The sequence below is a fragment of the Hoplias malabaricus genome, chromosome 9, assembly GCF_029633855.1.
Source record: "Hoplias malabaricus isolate fHopMal1 chromosome 9, fHopMal1.hap1, whole genome shotgun sequence".
NCBI lineage: Eukaryota > Metazoa > Chordata > Actinopteri > Characiformes > Erythrinidae > Hoplias > Hoplias malabaricus.
This window is the reverse complement of record NC_089808.1, coordinates 41,781,073-41,797,187: the sequence shown is the minus strand read 5'-3', so window position 1 is coordinate 41,797,187 and position 16,115 is coordinate 41,781,073. Positions and strand designations below refer to the sequence as shown.

The 16,115-nt window shown below is 46.0% G+C and overlaps 2 protein-coding genes across 4 annotated transcripts; one reads left to right on the top strand and one right to left on the bottom strand.

The window, feature by feature from the left end:
• Positions 1 to 2,632: 2,632 nt before the first annotated feature.
• ccr9a (chemokine (C-C motif) receptor 9a) lies at positions 2,633 to 4,312 on the top strand. Of its 3 annotated transcripts, none has more exons than XM_066681232.1 (3): positions 2,633 to 2,775; positions 2,973 to 3,048; positions 3,192 to 4,312. In XM_066681232.1, exons 1-3 carry the CDS (start codon positions 2,648 to 2,650, stop codon positions 4,242 to 4,244), a joined length of 1,257 nt encoding a protein of 418 aa, XP_066537329.1. In that variant the 5' UTR covers positions 2,633 to 2,647; the 3' UTR covers positions 4,245 to 4,312. The 3 variants fall into 3 exon arrangements, with proteins under 3 accessions (XP_066537329.1, XP_066537330.1, XP_066537331.1); XM_066681233.1 differs by having other exon boundaries at positions 2,705 to 2,772; positions 2,978 to 3,048; XM_066681234.1 differs by having other exon boundaries at positions 2,722 to 2,775; positions 2,977 to 3,048.
• A 5,378-nt stretch (positions 4,313 to 9,690) lies between these two features.
• On the bottom strand, positions 9,691 to 13,835 carry LOC136706907 (myosin regulatory light chain 2, smooth muscle minor isoform). Its single transcript, XM_066680652.1, has 4 exons — positions 13,709 to 13,835; positions 12,279 to 12,485; positions 10,915 to 11,076; positions 9,691 to 10,323 (listed from the first exon to the last, which is right to left on the bottom strand). Exons 2-4 carry the CDS (start codon positions 12,460 to 12,462, stop codon positions 10,151 to 10,153), a joined length of 519 nt encoding a protein of 172 aa, XP_066536749.1. The 5' UTR covers positions 12,463 to 12,485; positions 13,709 to 13,835; the 3' UTR covers positions 9,691 to 10,150.
• Positions 13,836 to 16,115: the final 2,280 nt, after the last annotated feature.

Here is a 16,115-nt window from a genome sequence, read left to right as displayed (position 1 = left end):
GAAACTGTCCACAGGTGTGAGTGACAGGGTGAGTGTGTGACACTGTCCAGAGGTGTGAGTGTGTGAGTGACAGGGTGAGTGTGTGACACTGTCCACAGGTGTGAGTGTGTGAGTGACTGGGTGAGTGTGTGAAACTGTCCACAGGTGTGAGTGTGTGAGTGACTGGGTGAGTGTGTGACACTGTCCACAGGTGTGAGTGTGTGAGTGACTGGGTGAGTGTGTGACACTGTCCACAGGTGTGAGTGTGTGAGTGACTGAAACTGTCCACAGGTGTGAGTGTGTGAGTGACTGGGTGAGTGTGTGACACTGTCCACAGATGTGTGTGTGTGAGTGACTGGGTGAGTGTGTGACACTGTACACAGGTGTGAGTGTGTGAGTGACTGGGTGAGTGTGTGAAACTGTCCACAGGTGTGAGTGTGTGAGTGACTGGGTGAGTGTGTGACACTGTCCACAGGTGTGAGTGTGTGAGTGACTGGGTGAGTGTGTGAAACTGTCCACAGGTGTGAGTGTGTGAGTGACTGGGTGAGTGTGTGAAACTGTCCACAGGTGTGAGTGTGTGAGTGACAGGGTGAGTGTGTGAAACTGTCCACAGGTGTGTGTGTGTGAGTGACTGAAACTGTCCACAGGTGTGAGTGTGTGAGTGACTGGGTGAGTGTGTGACACTGTCCACAGATGTGTGTGTGTGAGTGACTGGGTGAGTGTGTGACACTGTCCACAGGTGTGAGTGTGTGAGTGACTGGGTGAGTGTGTGAAACTGTCCACAGGTGTGAGTGACAGGGTGAGTGTGTGACACTGTCCACAGGTGTGAGTGTGTGAGTGACAGGGTGAGTGTGTAAAACTGTCCACAGGTGTGAGTGTGTGAGTGACAGGGTGAGTGTGTGAAACTGTCCACAGGTGTGAGTGTGTGAGTGACTGAAACTGTCCACAGGTGTGAGTGTGTGAGTGACTGGGTGAGTGTGTGACACTGTCCACAGATGTGTGTGTGTGAGTGACTGGGTGAGTGTGTGACACTGTCCACAGGTGTGAGTGTGTGAGTGACTGGGTGAGTGTGTGACACTGTCCACAGGTGTGAGTGTGTGAGTGACTGAAACTGTCCACAGGTGTGAGTGTGTGAGTGACTGGGTGAGTGTGTGACACTGTCCACAGATGTGTGTGTGTGAGTGACTGGGTGAGTGTGTGACACTGTACACAGGTGTGAGTGTGTGAGTGACTGGGTGAGTGTGTGAAACTGTCCACAGGTGTGAGTGTGTGAGTGACTGGGTGAGTGTGTGACACTGTCCACAGGTGTGAGTGTGTGAGTGACTGGGTGAGTGTGTGAAACTGTCCACAGGTGTGAGTGTGTGAGTGACAGGGTGAGTGTGTGAAACTGTCCACAGGTGTGAGTGTGTGAGTGACAGGGTGAGTGTGTGAAACTGTCCACAGGTGTGTGTGTGTGAGTGACTGAAACTGTCCACAGGTGTGAGTGTGTGAGTGACTGGGTGAGTGTGTGACACTGTCCACAGATGTGTGTGTGTGAGTGACTGGGTGAGTGTGTGACACTGTCCACAGGTGTGAGTGACTGGGTGAGTGTGTGAAACTGTCCACAGGTGTGAGTGACAGGGTGAGTGTGTGACACTGTCCACAGGTGTGAGTGTGTGAGTGACAGGGTGAGTGTGTAAAACTGTCCACAGGTGTGAGTGTGTGAGTGACAGGGTGAGTGTGTGAAACTGTCCACAGGTGTGAGTGTGTGAGTGACTGAAACTGTCCACAGGTGTGAGTGTGTGAGTGACTGGGTGAGTGTGTGACACTGTCCACAGATGTATGTGTGTGAGTGACTGGGTGAGTGTGTGACACTGTCCACAGGTGTGAGTGTGTGAGTGACTGGGTGAGTGTGTGAAACTGTCCACAGGTGTGAGTGACTGGGTGAGTGTGTGACACTGTCCACAGGTGTGAGTGTGTGAGTGACAGGGTGAGTGAAAGTTAATGAAATAAAAACATGAGTGTGTTTTAATATTGGAAATTCATGTCCATTGTTCAGTAGAAAGCCCTGGTGTTTCCATTGTTCCAGATTTTCTCTGTAAACAATGTGTGGAAATGTAACACTAGACAAACGATAATAATCCTCTGACATCACCTGGAGTATCATCCCTTTTCTTTAATTTCCATTAATAGAGTTATATGTGTGTGTGTGTGTGTCTGTGTGTGTGTGTGTGTGTGTGCTAAAAAAGTTGGGGCTGCTGCCACTTCATTAACCTTTAGGACTATTTTCCTCACTGTGGAACATTACTATTGTGGAGATACGCTGATACTATACCGTCCTTCTTCAGCGAGGCAGGCTGGTGCAGCCTTTAACAGAGTTGCATCATTAACAGACAGGAAAAACTCGTAGAAGTGTCAGTCATTTATTAGTCATATTACACGTGCTCAATAACAGCTTCTACATGTCCTTAAAGGCTTTTCAATTCTTAAGATTTTTTGACCCAGCCGCCTGCTTCTGTTCCATCTGTTGTGCTTTTTACAGCAAGCGCTGGCCACTCATTTCTTCATGAAGCTGTTACTATAATAATCAAACAGGCTTCTAAAGCGCGGGCTTTGTTGGCGGTGAGTCTACAGAAAGGGAGGGGGGGGGGAAAGCCAAAACATATTGCACCACACAACGTGCGTCACAATGTGGTTAAACGCGCCTCTTAAAAGCTTCTGCAAAACAGACAGCGCGAGACAAAGACGCATCCACTCCACAGACGCATTAGTGCCACCACACCTTTCACTCTCGCAGACAGACAGACAGACAGACAGGTGAGTGACTCAGAAGGGATCAAACTAATCTTGGAGATACTTTTGAGGCTTTTGTCACAGGCTTGGATCAAGCGCCTGGTTATTAACTGATGATTTGAGGCTTCTGAACGTTGGATGTTTTATGTTTAAAGTTTCTGAAGTCTATGATTTCAGCCGCAAAAAGAACTAAGGTGACAAAAGTATTTTCCTGTTTTTTCACAGAACTCAGGGAAAGCCATGGAGAACATTACGGAGGTCCTCTCCACACTGTTCACCGCATCAGCCACCACTGAAGTAAGTAGAGTCAGAAAGGAAACGCAAATCAGTGCCTCCTGAAAATGAATTGCTGCTTATTCGTCCGTACGTCTGATAGCATCTACACACCTCGCTTAGTCCTCAGGGCTTTTCTAAACTCTCCTTCCTCTTAATCTCCACAGGAGGATTATGAGAGTACGTCTACCACTGAAGACTACCAGGACTACGATTCCCCGTGTGACAAGGGCATCGTGAGAACGTTTCGCAAGTACTACGAGCCCCCACTCTACTGTCTCATCGTCTTCCTGGGCTTCGTGGGGAACCTGCTGGTGATCTGGATCTACACGTATTTCAAGAACCGCCTGAAGACCATGACGGACGTGTACCTGCTGAACCTGGCCATAGCCGACCTCCTGTTCCTGTGCACGCTGCCCCTCTGGGCGGCAGACGCCATCCACGGCTGGACATTCGGCTGGCCTCTGTGCAAGGGCATGTCTGCGCTCTACAAGATAAACTTCTTCAGCAGCATGCTCCTGCTCACCTGCATCAGCGTGGACCGCTACATCGTGATCGTGCAGACCACCAAGGCGCAGAACTCCAAGCAAAGCCGGCTGGCCTGCAGCAAGTACATCTGCGTCTTCGTGTGGCTGCTGGCCTTGGTTCTGAGCACCCCAGAGATCATATTCGCCAACACCAAAGAGGACTCGCTGGGCAACAAATTCTGCACCATGATCTACTGGTACAACGAGAACAACCGCACCAAGATCCTGGTCCTGGCTCTTCAGATCAGCATGGGCTTCTGCATCCCACTGCTGGCCATGATCTACTGCTACACCAACATCATCTACACCTTGCTCAAGGCCAGGAACTTTGAGAAGCACAGGGCCCTGCGCGTCATCCTGGCCGTGGTGGCTGTCTTTGTTCTCTCTCAGCTGCCCTACAACGGCATGCTGGTGATGGAAGCGGCACAGGCAGCCAACACCACCATCACGGAGTGCGACCAGGCCAAAAGCTTTGACATCACCATTCAGGTCATGAAGAGTGTGGCCTACACTCACTGCTGCCTCAACCCGTTCCTGTACGCCTTTGTCGGGGTGCGCTTCAGGAAGGATCTGATCAAGCTGCTGCGCCAATACGGTTGTTGGCGATCCAGTGGAAAGCCCTTCAAGCAAGGAACACCCCTGCGGTCTTCAGTCATGTCGGATGCAGACAGCACCATGGCCCTCTCTCTGTGAGACTGACCGCAGGATGGTTTCAGTGCCATAGGAGACCTCAGCTTTTGCAACTGCTCTTGGCGGTCAGCGTCTGTTGTACTTGACCAAAGAGACACATCTCTGATTAAGAAAGGGCTCGCCATAAAGGGATGAACTGCTCATGGACAGAATGGTGCGGTCAGAAACAAGGTTCTCGGTCATTTGATAAAAAATGTGAATCCAGTTAAAAGTCTGTGCCTCGGGGGATTGATTCCTCCGGAATGTGCTGTGGCTACTCTGCTGTTCTTGAATGTAAGGATATGGGCAATATCCTGGTTAGCATTATCTTTCCAGTTTCATATTTTGTATGTAATGACTGCAATGCTTGACTGAGTTCATCACAACTATGTACAGAAGGCTTCTTTTGGACTCAGAGACTGGTTCTGCACTGAATGTCTTTGTCCTTTGGATTTCAGGCCTGTAAAGGGCTAATGTTGTGGTAGGCAAGGATTGTGCACTTGCTCATTTGCCAGTATCATCTACCCCTGTATATTATTTTATTGTGTTTGTCGTCAGTGAGATATATACGTTGTGTAAAGGAAGAATAAAACTGAGCCAATGTTATTGTATACTTGCTGCTTTTCTGTGTCAACAGTCTGAATTAAATCCCTGTTGAAATGGATCTTATTATGGTTCAGGGTATTTTTTGGAACATGGTTCCTATCTGCCTACACACACACACACACACACACACACAGCAGATCTCACACTAGAACATGTCAAGCAGAGGATACACACATGGCCGGCTTGTTTACTCGTAGAGAGTGTTCGTGCGAAAGGCATTGGTGCCCCACCACAGAGAGAGTGAGTATCACAAACCACTGTGGTCACAGAACCGTTATGAACGTGACGTAGTTTGTCGGCTTCCTAGTATCACCGCAGACCTTATAGGGAGTGTCACATGAGTGCACACACACACACACAAACGTATATGCAAAGAGCAGCTTCACATTATCTGTATAGATTTTTGAATTTGAAATGAAAAGCTAACACACCACCTCCGGTCTGTAACTGTTTAACTACAAAGTGCCCCTGGGCAGTCAGTGGATCAACGGGAGCATATTGTTGTTCTACAATTACACACTGTAGTCCATCTGTTTCTCTGTATACTTCATTTTCCCGCTTCCCCCTGTTCCCCAGCGCTCAGGACCCCCACAGAGCAGGTGTGATGTGGTGGTGGATCATTCTCAGCGCTGCAGTGACACTGACGTGGTGGTGGTGTGTTAGTGTGTGTTGTGCTGGTGTAGAGTGGATCAGACACAGCAGTGCTGCTGGAGTTTTTAAACCCTGTGTCCACTCTCTGTCCACTCTGTGAGACACTCCTCCCTCGTTGGTCCACCTTGTAGATGTAGAGTCAGAGACAGTAGCTCATCTGTCACTGCACAGTGTGTGTCGCTCGTCCTCTAGTCCTTCATCAGTGACACAGGACGCTGTCGGCTGGATGTTTTTGGTCGGTGGACTGTTCTCGGTCCAGACACTGAGGGGTTTAAAAACTCCAGCAGCACTGCTGTGTCTGATCCACTCTACACCAGCACAACACACACTAACACACCACCACCACGTCAGTGTCACAGAGAAAGATCCACCACCAAAATCACACCTGTGGTGGACGTGATCATTAAAAGACCAGGAGATATGCACACAACCGTAACATAATGACCACCACCTTGTTTCTACACCCAGTTTCCCAGCATACTTCATTAGCTCTCTTTCCCCCTGTTCCTCAGCGCTCAGGACCCCCACAGAGCAGGTGTGATGTGGTGGTGGATCATTCTCAGCGCTGCAGTGACACTGACGTGGTGGTGGTGTGTTAGTGTGTGTTGTGCTGGTGTAGAGTGGATCAGACACAGCAGTGCTGCTGGAGTTTTTAAACCCCTCAGTGTCTGGACCGAGAACAGTCCACCGACCAAAAACATCCAGCCGACAGCGTCCTGTGTCACTGATGAAGGACTAGAGGACGAGCGACACACACTGTGCAGCGACAGATGAACTACTGTCTCTGACTTTACATCTACAAGGTGGACCGACAGTGAAAGCATGCGCTCGAGCTGTTTGTGTAAGAACCAGTGACTAAGCAAACAGATGCATTCCAGAATCAATGAACACAGACATCTTTGTTGAAAATGGCCCACTGCCCAAAAACATTCAATCAGGAGCAGCTCTGTGCAGAAAATGGCCGTTACTGACACAAAACACATGGCAATATGCTGCGAGTGAGAGGTAAATATAGAGGGGGTTTCTAGTAGAGAGTACGGTGTAGTACACAATGTTCAGTGTTTAGAGGTGAGCTGTTATTCAACCCCAAGATGAGATGAGATTGGTTTACAGAAACCACACACACACACACACACACACACACACACACACACACACACACACACAAATAGCGAATCTGCCAGCTTCTCACGACAGGAAGAGGCATGAAGACTCATGTTGACATGTTTTTTTGAATACAAACTCTTTACTGACCACATAGTGCGTGTAGAGTTCGCATCAAATACGTTACGACTGTGATACATTACGTTTACACACGGGCTGCACGATTAACTAAATCCAAACTGCAAAAACATGTGAAACTTTGTGAAGCACGCTCTACATCACACGCACTGCAGGGTCAAATTAAGAAAAAAAACCTTTGGTAAGAAATGGTAAAAACCTTACTGAGTGCAGGTTGATTAAAGTAACACTAGGTAGTTTTTGTACCTTAAAATTCAAGCTTTGAAAACATTTTGATGCTCCACTGAGCGGTAACAGGAAGAACAGAGTCTCTGTTGTTGCTACGTCGGGCTCAGCACGGCAGAAACTAAGCTATGTAACTTTTGGGAGAGGGTAGGAAACCACCTCCTTATCTCCATCTCCTTGATTTCAGGACAGTGCGGTTAAAAACTGTTTACACCCTGCAACTGTGAGGGGAGCCCAGGACCAAAAAACGTCATGATCTTATGAAGTGTTCTTTTTAAAGGAACACTGTGTAGTATTTCTACTTTAAAATTACAGCTTCTACATGACTGTGATGTTCCACAGAGCTGTAATATGGAGAATAGAGCCTCTGTGGCTGCTATGCTGGGTCCACTGCTGGTTACTGCACTAAGAAACTTCTGAATTAGGGGACGGGGGACTCTCGGGAGAAATGTGTAACACTTTACGGCACAAATCTCACGGATGGTTACCTAGAAGAAGGATCTAGCTCTGTAATCATGGTACGGACATTATGGCAGAGAGAGAGAGAGAGACAGAGAGAGAGAGAGAGAGAGAGAGAGAGAGAGAGAGAGAGAGAGAGAATGAATGTTATAATCAGTTTTTGAGAGTCACTGAGCAGGGAGCCAGTGTTTGCAGCTGATAACTTTAGCCGGATTAGCTCACTTTTTCACGTTCAACATTGATTCTGGTAATAAGTGCTTTTCTCTGGTTGTTGTGTGAATTAAATAACTGAAAGTACACTTTGTCCTCAACAAAGCTTGTGTTCCACTGATACAGTGTTATAATCCGGATGTGAGAGCTACTGATGAATGAGGGCGAGTGCTAGCGCCTGCTAACTTTAGCCAGATTAGCTCAGTTTTTAGCATTGTACATCGATTCTGGTAACATGTGCTTTAGAATTTATTTGAAGATGGGGAAGATCAGAAGGTCCGCAGATTTAAACAGGCATCGGGATCACACCCCCACACTTTTCCAGGAGTAGCCCCGGGGTCTTTGACGACCTCAGAGACAGGAACTTGGTTTTACGTCTCATGACGCTATGCGTTAAGGACAGTGTCCCCGTCACTGCCCTCAGGCATTGGGATCCACAAAGACTAGTGACAGCGTGCCCTGTTGGTCCCACCAACACCATCTCCAGCAGCCACCCACGCTTTTCCAAGAGGCCTTCCCTCCAAGTACAGCCTCAAACCTGCTTAGCTTGTTTTGTGCTATGTCTGTTAGCCTACGTTAAAAGGAGGTGCTGTAATGGGGGAGGGAAAAAGAATCAGGCTCCATTAACTTGTGATAATATATCTTTCAGAAGTCCCAACACCACACATTACTAAAGAAAACACCTCGACTGCATTTGATCTAACACTTCTATGAAATAAAATCAACAAAATACCTTCGCAATGCTTTTTAACTTCAGCGTCGGGTGTCTCTAGGGAAGTTGGCCTCACAAAGGTGTTTGTGTCTCAACGTCTAATGAGTGAGCTGTGGTTTTTACACCTGCAGAATGTTTTAAGTGTTGAGAGATTATTCTGACAACAGGTTTCTGTCCACTGCTCTTTGCATGAAAGCAGGAGGTGCACTGGTAAAACCTTGTATCTATTAGTTTTCTTACTGGAGCTAGTTATATACAACGCTTATAAAGACAGTAGGTAGATACTGAGACACAGATGGAGTGATATTCTTCGGGGCTTTTATGGACTCCTGTCGCTACTGATAATATTCAAATCATACTCACCCTGCAGTCTTTGTTTTACGCGTATGACATGATCAAATCTTTCATTTTCACTTTTTTAGGGGAAAACCCATCTTTGTTTTCAGAAACATTTACATTTACGTAACACTTAAAGCTAAGTGGCTAAATCACCACAGCACTAAGCCTTAACGCTGCTCACTCGGTAGTGTGTTTCCTACCCTCTCGTCTCATACGTACTCTACACGGACAAATGTTTGCAGACAACCCGTATAAACTGTGAAATCTGCTGCTGCAATTTGCACCCACTGTAAACACACAATTTTTGTAAAAATTTCCACAGAAAAGCAAGTAACAACATGGGACTTTACTTTAAGTTCTCGATGACAAACGCTCCAGCAGCAAAGAAGGAAAATGTATTAAAGCAGCCCTCAAGAGCTTCACTTGTTATTGCAGTTCACCCTGCTGTCCACTAGATGTCACGTATCTAAATTCTGACCAGAGAAGACCTGACCTCTAGTGGCCAAACAGGTGAACATCAACAACACACTCAGCCGCTCTGTTGAGGGGCGCAGTTCTTTTTTCAGGCACAAAATACACTTGTCCTGAAACCGTTGTTGATGTTCTTTTTATTTGCAGATAATCAGTGTGAACTAGAAAATGAAGCACATCACTTACTGTCCCTTTAACACTAGAATGACTAAAACCTATTCATTTCTTCATGAGGTAAACCCTCGACAAGCTCCAACACACTGCTGCCGTGAAGCATTTAGTGCACATTATTTTAAAGAGCGGGAACGCTAAAGAGGGGGCAGCGGAGGGCAGGGGATGATGGTTTAGGGGTAGGGGGAAGGGGGTGGGGGTTAGGATGCTTTGGAAACACCAGCTGAAGGAGAGCAGCAGTGTCTCACACCACTGTGAGCGGCAGAGCTAATGCTAGCAACAGATTTTGATTGTGTTTGTCTTTGGATAAAAAAATCAATCTGTATTAGTTTTTGTCTTTTTTTACTTATTTAACTATTGCTAGTTGGAGAGTAGTTTTAGTCCATTAAATAAATAATAATAATAATAATTATAATAATACCTACCAGTACCAAGGCCGGTCTCCAACCATTAACTCACGGCTGCTGCATATAGCCTTGTTTTGAATGAATGAAATAACCTCTAAACCTCCAACAAAACGTAACTCCACAACAACTTTGTGAATAACTTAATCATTTCAAGGTTTATTTCCAGCTCCAGCTCCCTCCCGAGTACACCTCCGTTTATTTAGACGTACATAATTCATTATTTACAATCCTACAGCGGCACTAGGAGAGAAGTCCATGGGCAGGGGTCTAGCCTTAGTGTTTCCTTAAGCCTGAATGAACCTCCACCTCCCCCACAGAAGCAGATGCGTGTGATCGGTCCTACACAAGATAAGAACCGGAGATGATTAAACATGGTGCGCGGTGTTACGAACGGTGTACGAACGTTGCCTTAATCTTCAGTGAATCCCAGTCCTGTTCTAATCGTCCTTGTCCTTGGCGCCATGCTTTAAGATACGTGTGAACGCCACATAGTTGAAGTTGCCCTTCTTGTCGATAGGGGCTTCTCTGAAGAGCTCGTCCACTTCTTCGTCCGTGAACCTGTCTCCCATGGTGGTCAGGAGCTCCCGGAGGTACTCCTCTTGTATAAAACCTGCGGGGATTATCGGGAATACGTTTAACAAGGCGCTCACCCCCTTCACATTTACTCAGACATTCATTTGATGTGGAGAGTTGAGGGGGATGTGATTAAGATTCCTCAGCAATGAACATTTTACTGAAGCATGCAATTTATGGCAAAAACTCTGTGGACACTGTGTTTCTTCTTTAATCTTCTGAGAACTACTCCAAATCATCTCAAAGGGACTCAGTAGAGCTCCATCATTCCTGAGATCACAGCTCCACAGACCAGTGCTGGGGGACGTCATACTCTCTAGCGCACTCTTGGCGTTGAGCAAAATGAGAATAAATAAAACTAAAATATATTTTGAACGAATGCTGTTTCAAGTCGTAAGTAGTGAGAGTGTGTAAGTGTGTGAAAGGTGTGGGTGTATGTGTGTGAGAGAGTGAGCAAGCTCTTCTTTGTGGTATGCTTTCTCTAAGCCTTCGGTATGGTGTAGAGTGATAATAGACACACACACACACACACACACTATTTACAATTACAATCAGCAAAGCATGGGCTCCTAATCGTTCTCAGTATTAAACCGTATTTAATTAGTCTGCTGCAGCTTTAATGACTGACCTGTTCCTTCCTCGTCAAAGCACGCAAAAGCATTTCTGATGACGTCCTCCGGGTCCGTGCCGTTCAGCTTTTCTCCGAACATTGTGAGGAACATCGTGAAGTTGATGGGACCAGGTGCTTCATTCATCATGGCCTCAAGGTACTCATCTGTGGGGTTCTTACCTGGCAAAGCACCACGGAGTTAGTTTACACTGAACCGCATGATACTGAGGTCTAACTTCATTTCCTCCAAAGCCTCTTCACCACTCTCTGTCACTAGAACCCTATTTCAGGCAGCGGGCCACATTAGGCTCAGGGCACTGTCAAATGGATCAAACCAAAAAGAAATAAGACAACAGCTCAGTAACACACTGACCCCTCATGAAGGTGTTTATCCGAATGAACGAACTAAACAAATATCAGACCCACGGCTGCACAGTTAAACTATGAAGGTATTTTTGAGTGAGATTTGTAGTTGTAGAAAACAGTCATCACGGTAAACACCCACAAGTACAACATACGCCAGCTTACACCTTCATGAATCCTGCACACAAATCAGAAATATATCAGCTGCGCACAGTCTGGCCGCTGTTGAATATGATGCAAAACATTCACACGCTCGTATTTAAAAACGTGAAGCCACTGACGAGATTTTCACATTTGCAATTCATGCAGTGAGAGTGACACACATCTAGAGCGCTTTCTGTTTGGGTTTACTTTTCATGGGCAATTATATTGACACAATACAATTACTACAGCTGCTAGAAACTGCGGCCACGAGTCTGCAGTGCTGTTTATACGCTCGTACAGGACAGGTTCTGTCCACTCTCACATTAGCACCCACTATCTATAGAGGTCTGCAAGGTCCAGCCCTGTTCAAGAATCAGAAAACCCTTTTGACCAATCAGAGGAGCTTGTTGGGGATGCGTTGAACGCTATTGGCTAATGTCTCCTGGTTTTGTGACTGACGGCCTGCTGTGAAGAGCTAGCTGTAAGTGTTGGCTGTTGGAAAAAAACTGCTTTCTGATTAAAAACAGAGAACTGTATGGATATAAAATGAAGAAAATGCTCTGTGTGTTTTGGGGTTCTTAGCGTTCTTAGTGTTAATATGTTTGCTCTGTAATTGCCATTTTATGTTCATCATTTATTTATTGTTTGAAAAAGGCCATTGTTTACGACGCCACATTAAAACGCTTGGAGTGATTGTTGGGTGTTGAGCCAATTGTTGTTTTGCAAGAGAGCATTTACGTACCAAATTATGATACAAAACTCATCTGATGTCAGAATAATGACCATCAAAACCATAATAACCATAATTGACAGATGCCTTTGCACTTGACCGAGCAGATCTTAATTCCTGGTGCTGTTTACTAGCAGTATCTCACCTAATGAAGCAAGCATGTCATGCAGGTCCTCTTTGTCTATAAACCCATCCCGGTTCTGGTCGATCATGTTGAAGGCCTCCTTAAACTCTTGGATCTGAGACTGGTCAAACATAGCAAACACGTTTGAAGTGGCCCTCTGGGGACGCTTCTTGGTGGTCTTCCCCTTAGCTCTTTTGCTGGACATTTTGGAAGTTTCTGTCTTGAACCCTGAGGAACAAACGAGGAGGTCGGGTTATTATTCTGAGAAACGGTAAGTCATAAGTCAAAGAGGTGTAGTTTTGTTTGGACGTTAGAAGACGTTATTGAAATAAGCAGTCAGCACCAATGGCTAGGCACTCCTGTCTTTGAAATGGTAATGTTACGAAGTCTCAAACGGACAGATTCTGACAGCCAGGGTTTCTGATGTCATAAACATAAGGAACTAATTCTGTTAATTGGACGGGTGAGGGTTCCAACTGGAGACAGAGGCAGTTCAGTCGTAGTACGCAAAGCAAAGGTATAGAGTTACATTTAAACAACATTTAAGATGTCAGGGTTATATCATTTTTTGGGAAATAGCTTTTACGTTTTATGAGTTTTTAGGGGTTTAATCATTGACCAGAGAGAGACTTTAATAATTCAACTGAGGATTTTATTTGTCAAAGCATAATAAAATAATTAAAGCAGGTGAAAAATCTCCTCAGATTAACCAAAGATTCTCCTCAGTTTATTCAATTTAATAATTAATTACATTTATATATAAAATTGTTCTTTCCCACTGGTTAAACTGAATGAAACAATGTTCTGGGACTTTTTTCTGACGCTTTGTTAAATTAAAGAGCAAAATATTAAACTGAGGTGATTTTTTTTAAAATGGAGCAGATGAGGGAACGTTTTAATCCTCATATACTTTTATTTTAACCTCATTCTTATAAATCATAGACAGATGTCAACAAAACAGCAATAACGTCTTCAATAAACTGTACTTTTGATGCCAGCACTGCTACCTGCCCAGCTAACGGTTTCCTTATCATTATCACTGTGTTACTGCAAGGTAACGGTCATTTGTGAACATGCCCTGACATGTCCAGCTTCACGGTACAGCGTAAGGGGTCAAACGCTGCAGTTCGAAGTGCTTTAAGTCTCCTACCACAAGATAAACACTGGTAAATAAATAGGTCATGTATAATATGTCGGCTGAATGTTTCAAAACAAGCAGCCAGCCTTTCGCTGATCTATAAACAATCTCCACTGGTGTTTCCACGCAGTAAATGAGTTGTAGATCAGCAGATCTGCACTGTCTGTGCTCTTGCTTTGCCACAATAACGAAGCTAGCGCTAAAGAGCTCACTACAGAGAAAGGAATATAAACCAGCTCATGTTTGATGGCTGTTATATTTCAACTGCTTAATAATCATTATCTGTAAATGTGCACAAAAACAAATAACCCACCTAGACAGATGAAGAGAACAGCCCCCGGTTAGGCCGCCGACACACTGGTCAATAAACCCCCCCTACCGCAGCGGGCACTTGGAAAAGTCTGAGCCTTGGAAAGAGGACTGGAACATTCCATTATTTGCATTAAAGGGGCGTGTCACAGAATCCCTTTTCCATATAAAGGAAACACGAGGAGGCGTTCATATATAATTTTCATCTCATTTTAAACAAAATTCTTCTTAGCATTCACATCCAGTATTTGATGACAATGAGATCTCAATAAATGAGATATGAATAAATCTCAAAACACCTCCCAGTCAAGGCCAGGCAAGTTTATTTATATTGTACCTTTCATTCATTCATTCATTATCTGTAACCCTTATCCAGTTCAGGGTCGCAGGGGGTCCAGAGCCTACCTGGAATCATTGGGCGCAAGGCGGGAATACACCCTGGAGGGGGCGCCAGTCCTTCACAGGGCAACACAGACACACTAACACCTGTGACTTTTGAGTCACCAATCCACCTACCAACGTGTGTTTTTGGACTGTGGGAGGAAACCAGAGCACCCGGAGGAAACCCACGCAGACACAGGGAGAACACACCACACTCCTCACAGACAGTCACCCGGGGGAAACCCACACAGACACAGAGAGAACACACCACACTCCTCACAGACAGTCACCCAGAGGAAAACCCACGCAGACACAGGGAGAACACACCACACTCCTCACAGACAGTCACCCGGAGGAAACCCACACAGACACAGAGAGAACACACCACACTCCTCACAGACAGTCACCCGGAGCAAACCCACAAAGACACAGAGAGAACACACCACACTCCTCACAGACAGTCACCCGGAGGAAACCCACGCAGACACAGAGAGAACACACCACACTCCTCACAGACAGTCACCCAGAGGAAACCCACACAGACACAGAGAGAACTCGCCACACTCCTCACAGACAGTCACCCGGAGGAAACCCACGCAGACACAGGGAGAACACACCACACTCCTCACAAACAGTCACCTGGAGGAAACCCACACAGACACAGGGAGAACACACCACACTCCTCACAAACAGTCACCTGGAGGAAACCCACACAGAAACAGGGAGAACACACCACACTCCTCACAGACAGTCACCCGGAGGAAACCCACGCAGACACAGAGAGAACACACCACATTCCTCACAGAAAAGATACTGCCCAACTAAACCAATCAAATAAGGCCAGTTGAGCTGTAAACTAATTATATTAATCAATAGACGTTAATTTCAGAGAAGCTCATGTGTTTTGTGACATTTCTTTCCAAAGATTAAAAAAGTATCTGAATAAAGATTCTGCAGTTCTGAGACCCTACAATGTTTTTAGAAATAACCTGAAAGTAATAGGCATCCATCACTGTTTATTCCACAGTAAACACAAGCCAGAACTGGCTTTTAATTTTTGATTATTATATATATATATAATAAACCAATGAAAACTGCATGGACAATATTATGGGACATTTAAACTAATATTTCTTGCAATTGTTGAAAAGGCTTTGATTTCTGTATCTCTGAATGAGACTTCTGAACACGTCAGCAGGTGGTTTGACGCACTCATACCGAGACAGCTTGTCTAGATGTTTGAAAGGTTTCTTCTCCACACTGTATGTGTCAGGTCTTTCCATAGATGTTAGACAGGTTTTAGATGAAGTCTCATTTGGCCGTTTGAGGATAGTCCAGGGTTTTGTTCTGAGCTGTTCTTGAATGCTTTTGGTGGTGTGTTATGACTCATTATCCTGTTGGAGGACCATCAACTGAGCTGTCTCAGAGACTGAGATTTCATTAAAGCTACACAGTCCCAGATGCAGGGCGGCACGGTGGCAGCAGGGAGTGTCACAATCACACACCTCCAGGGACCTGGAGGTTGTGGGTTCGAGCCACACTCCGGCTGACTGTCTGTGAGGAGTGTGGTGTGTTCTCTCTGTGTCTGCGTGGGTTTCCTCCGGGTGACTGTCTGTGAGGAGTGTGGTGTGTTCTCTCTGTATCTGCGTGGGTTTCCTCCGGGTGACTGTCTGTGAGGAGTGTGGTGTGTTCTCCCTGTGTCTGCGTGGGTTTCCTCCGGGTGACTGTCTGTGAGGAGTATGGTGTGTTCTCTCTGTGTCTGCGTGGGTTTCCTCCGGGTGACTGTCTGTGAGGAGTGTGGTGTGTTCTCCCTGTGTCTGCGTGGGTTTCCTCCGGGTGACTGTCTGTGAGGAGTGTGGTGTGTTCTCCCTGTGTCTGCGTGGGTTTCCTCCGGGTGACTGTCTGTGAGGAGTGTGGTGTGTTCTCCCTGTGTCTGCGTGGGTTTCCTCCGGGTGACTGTCTGTGAGGAGTGTGGTGTGTTCTCCCTGTGTCTGCGTGGGTTTCCTCCGGGTGACTGTCTGTGAGGAGTG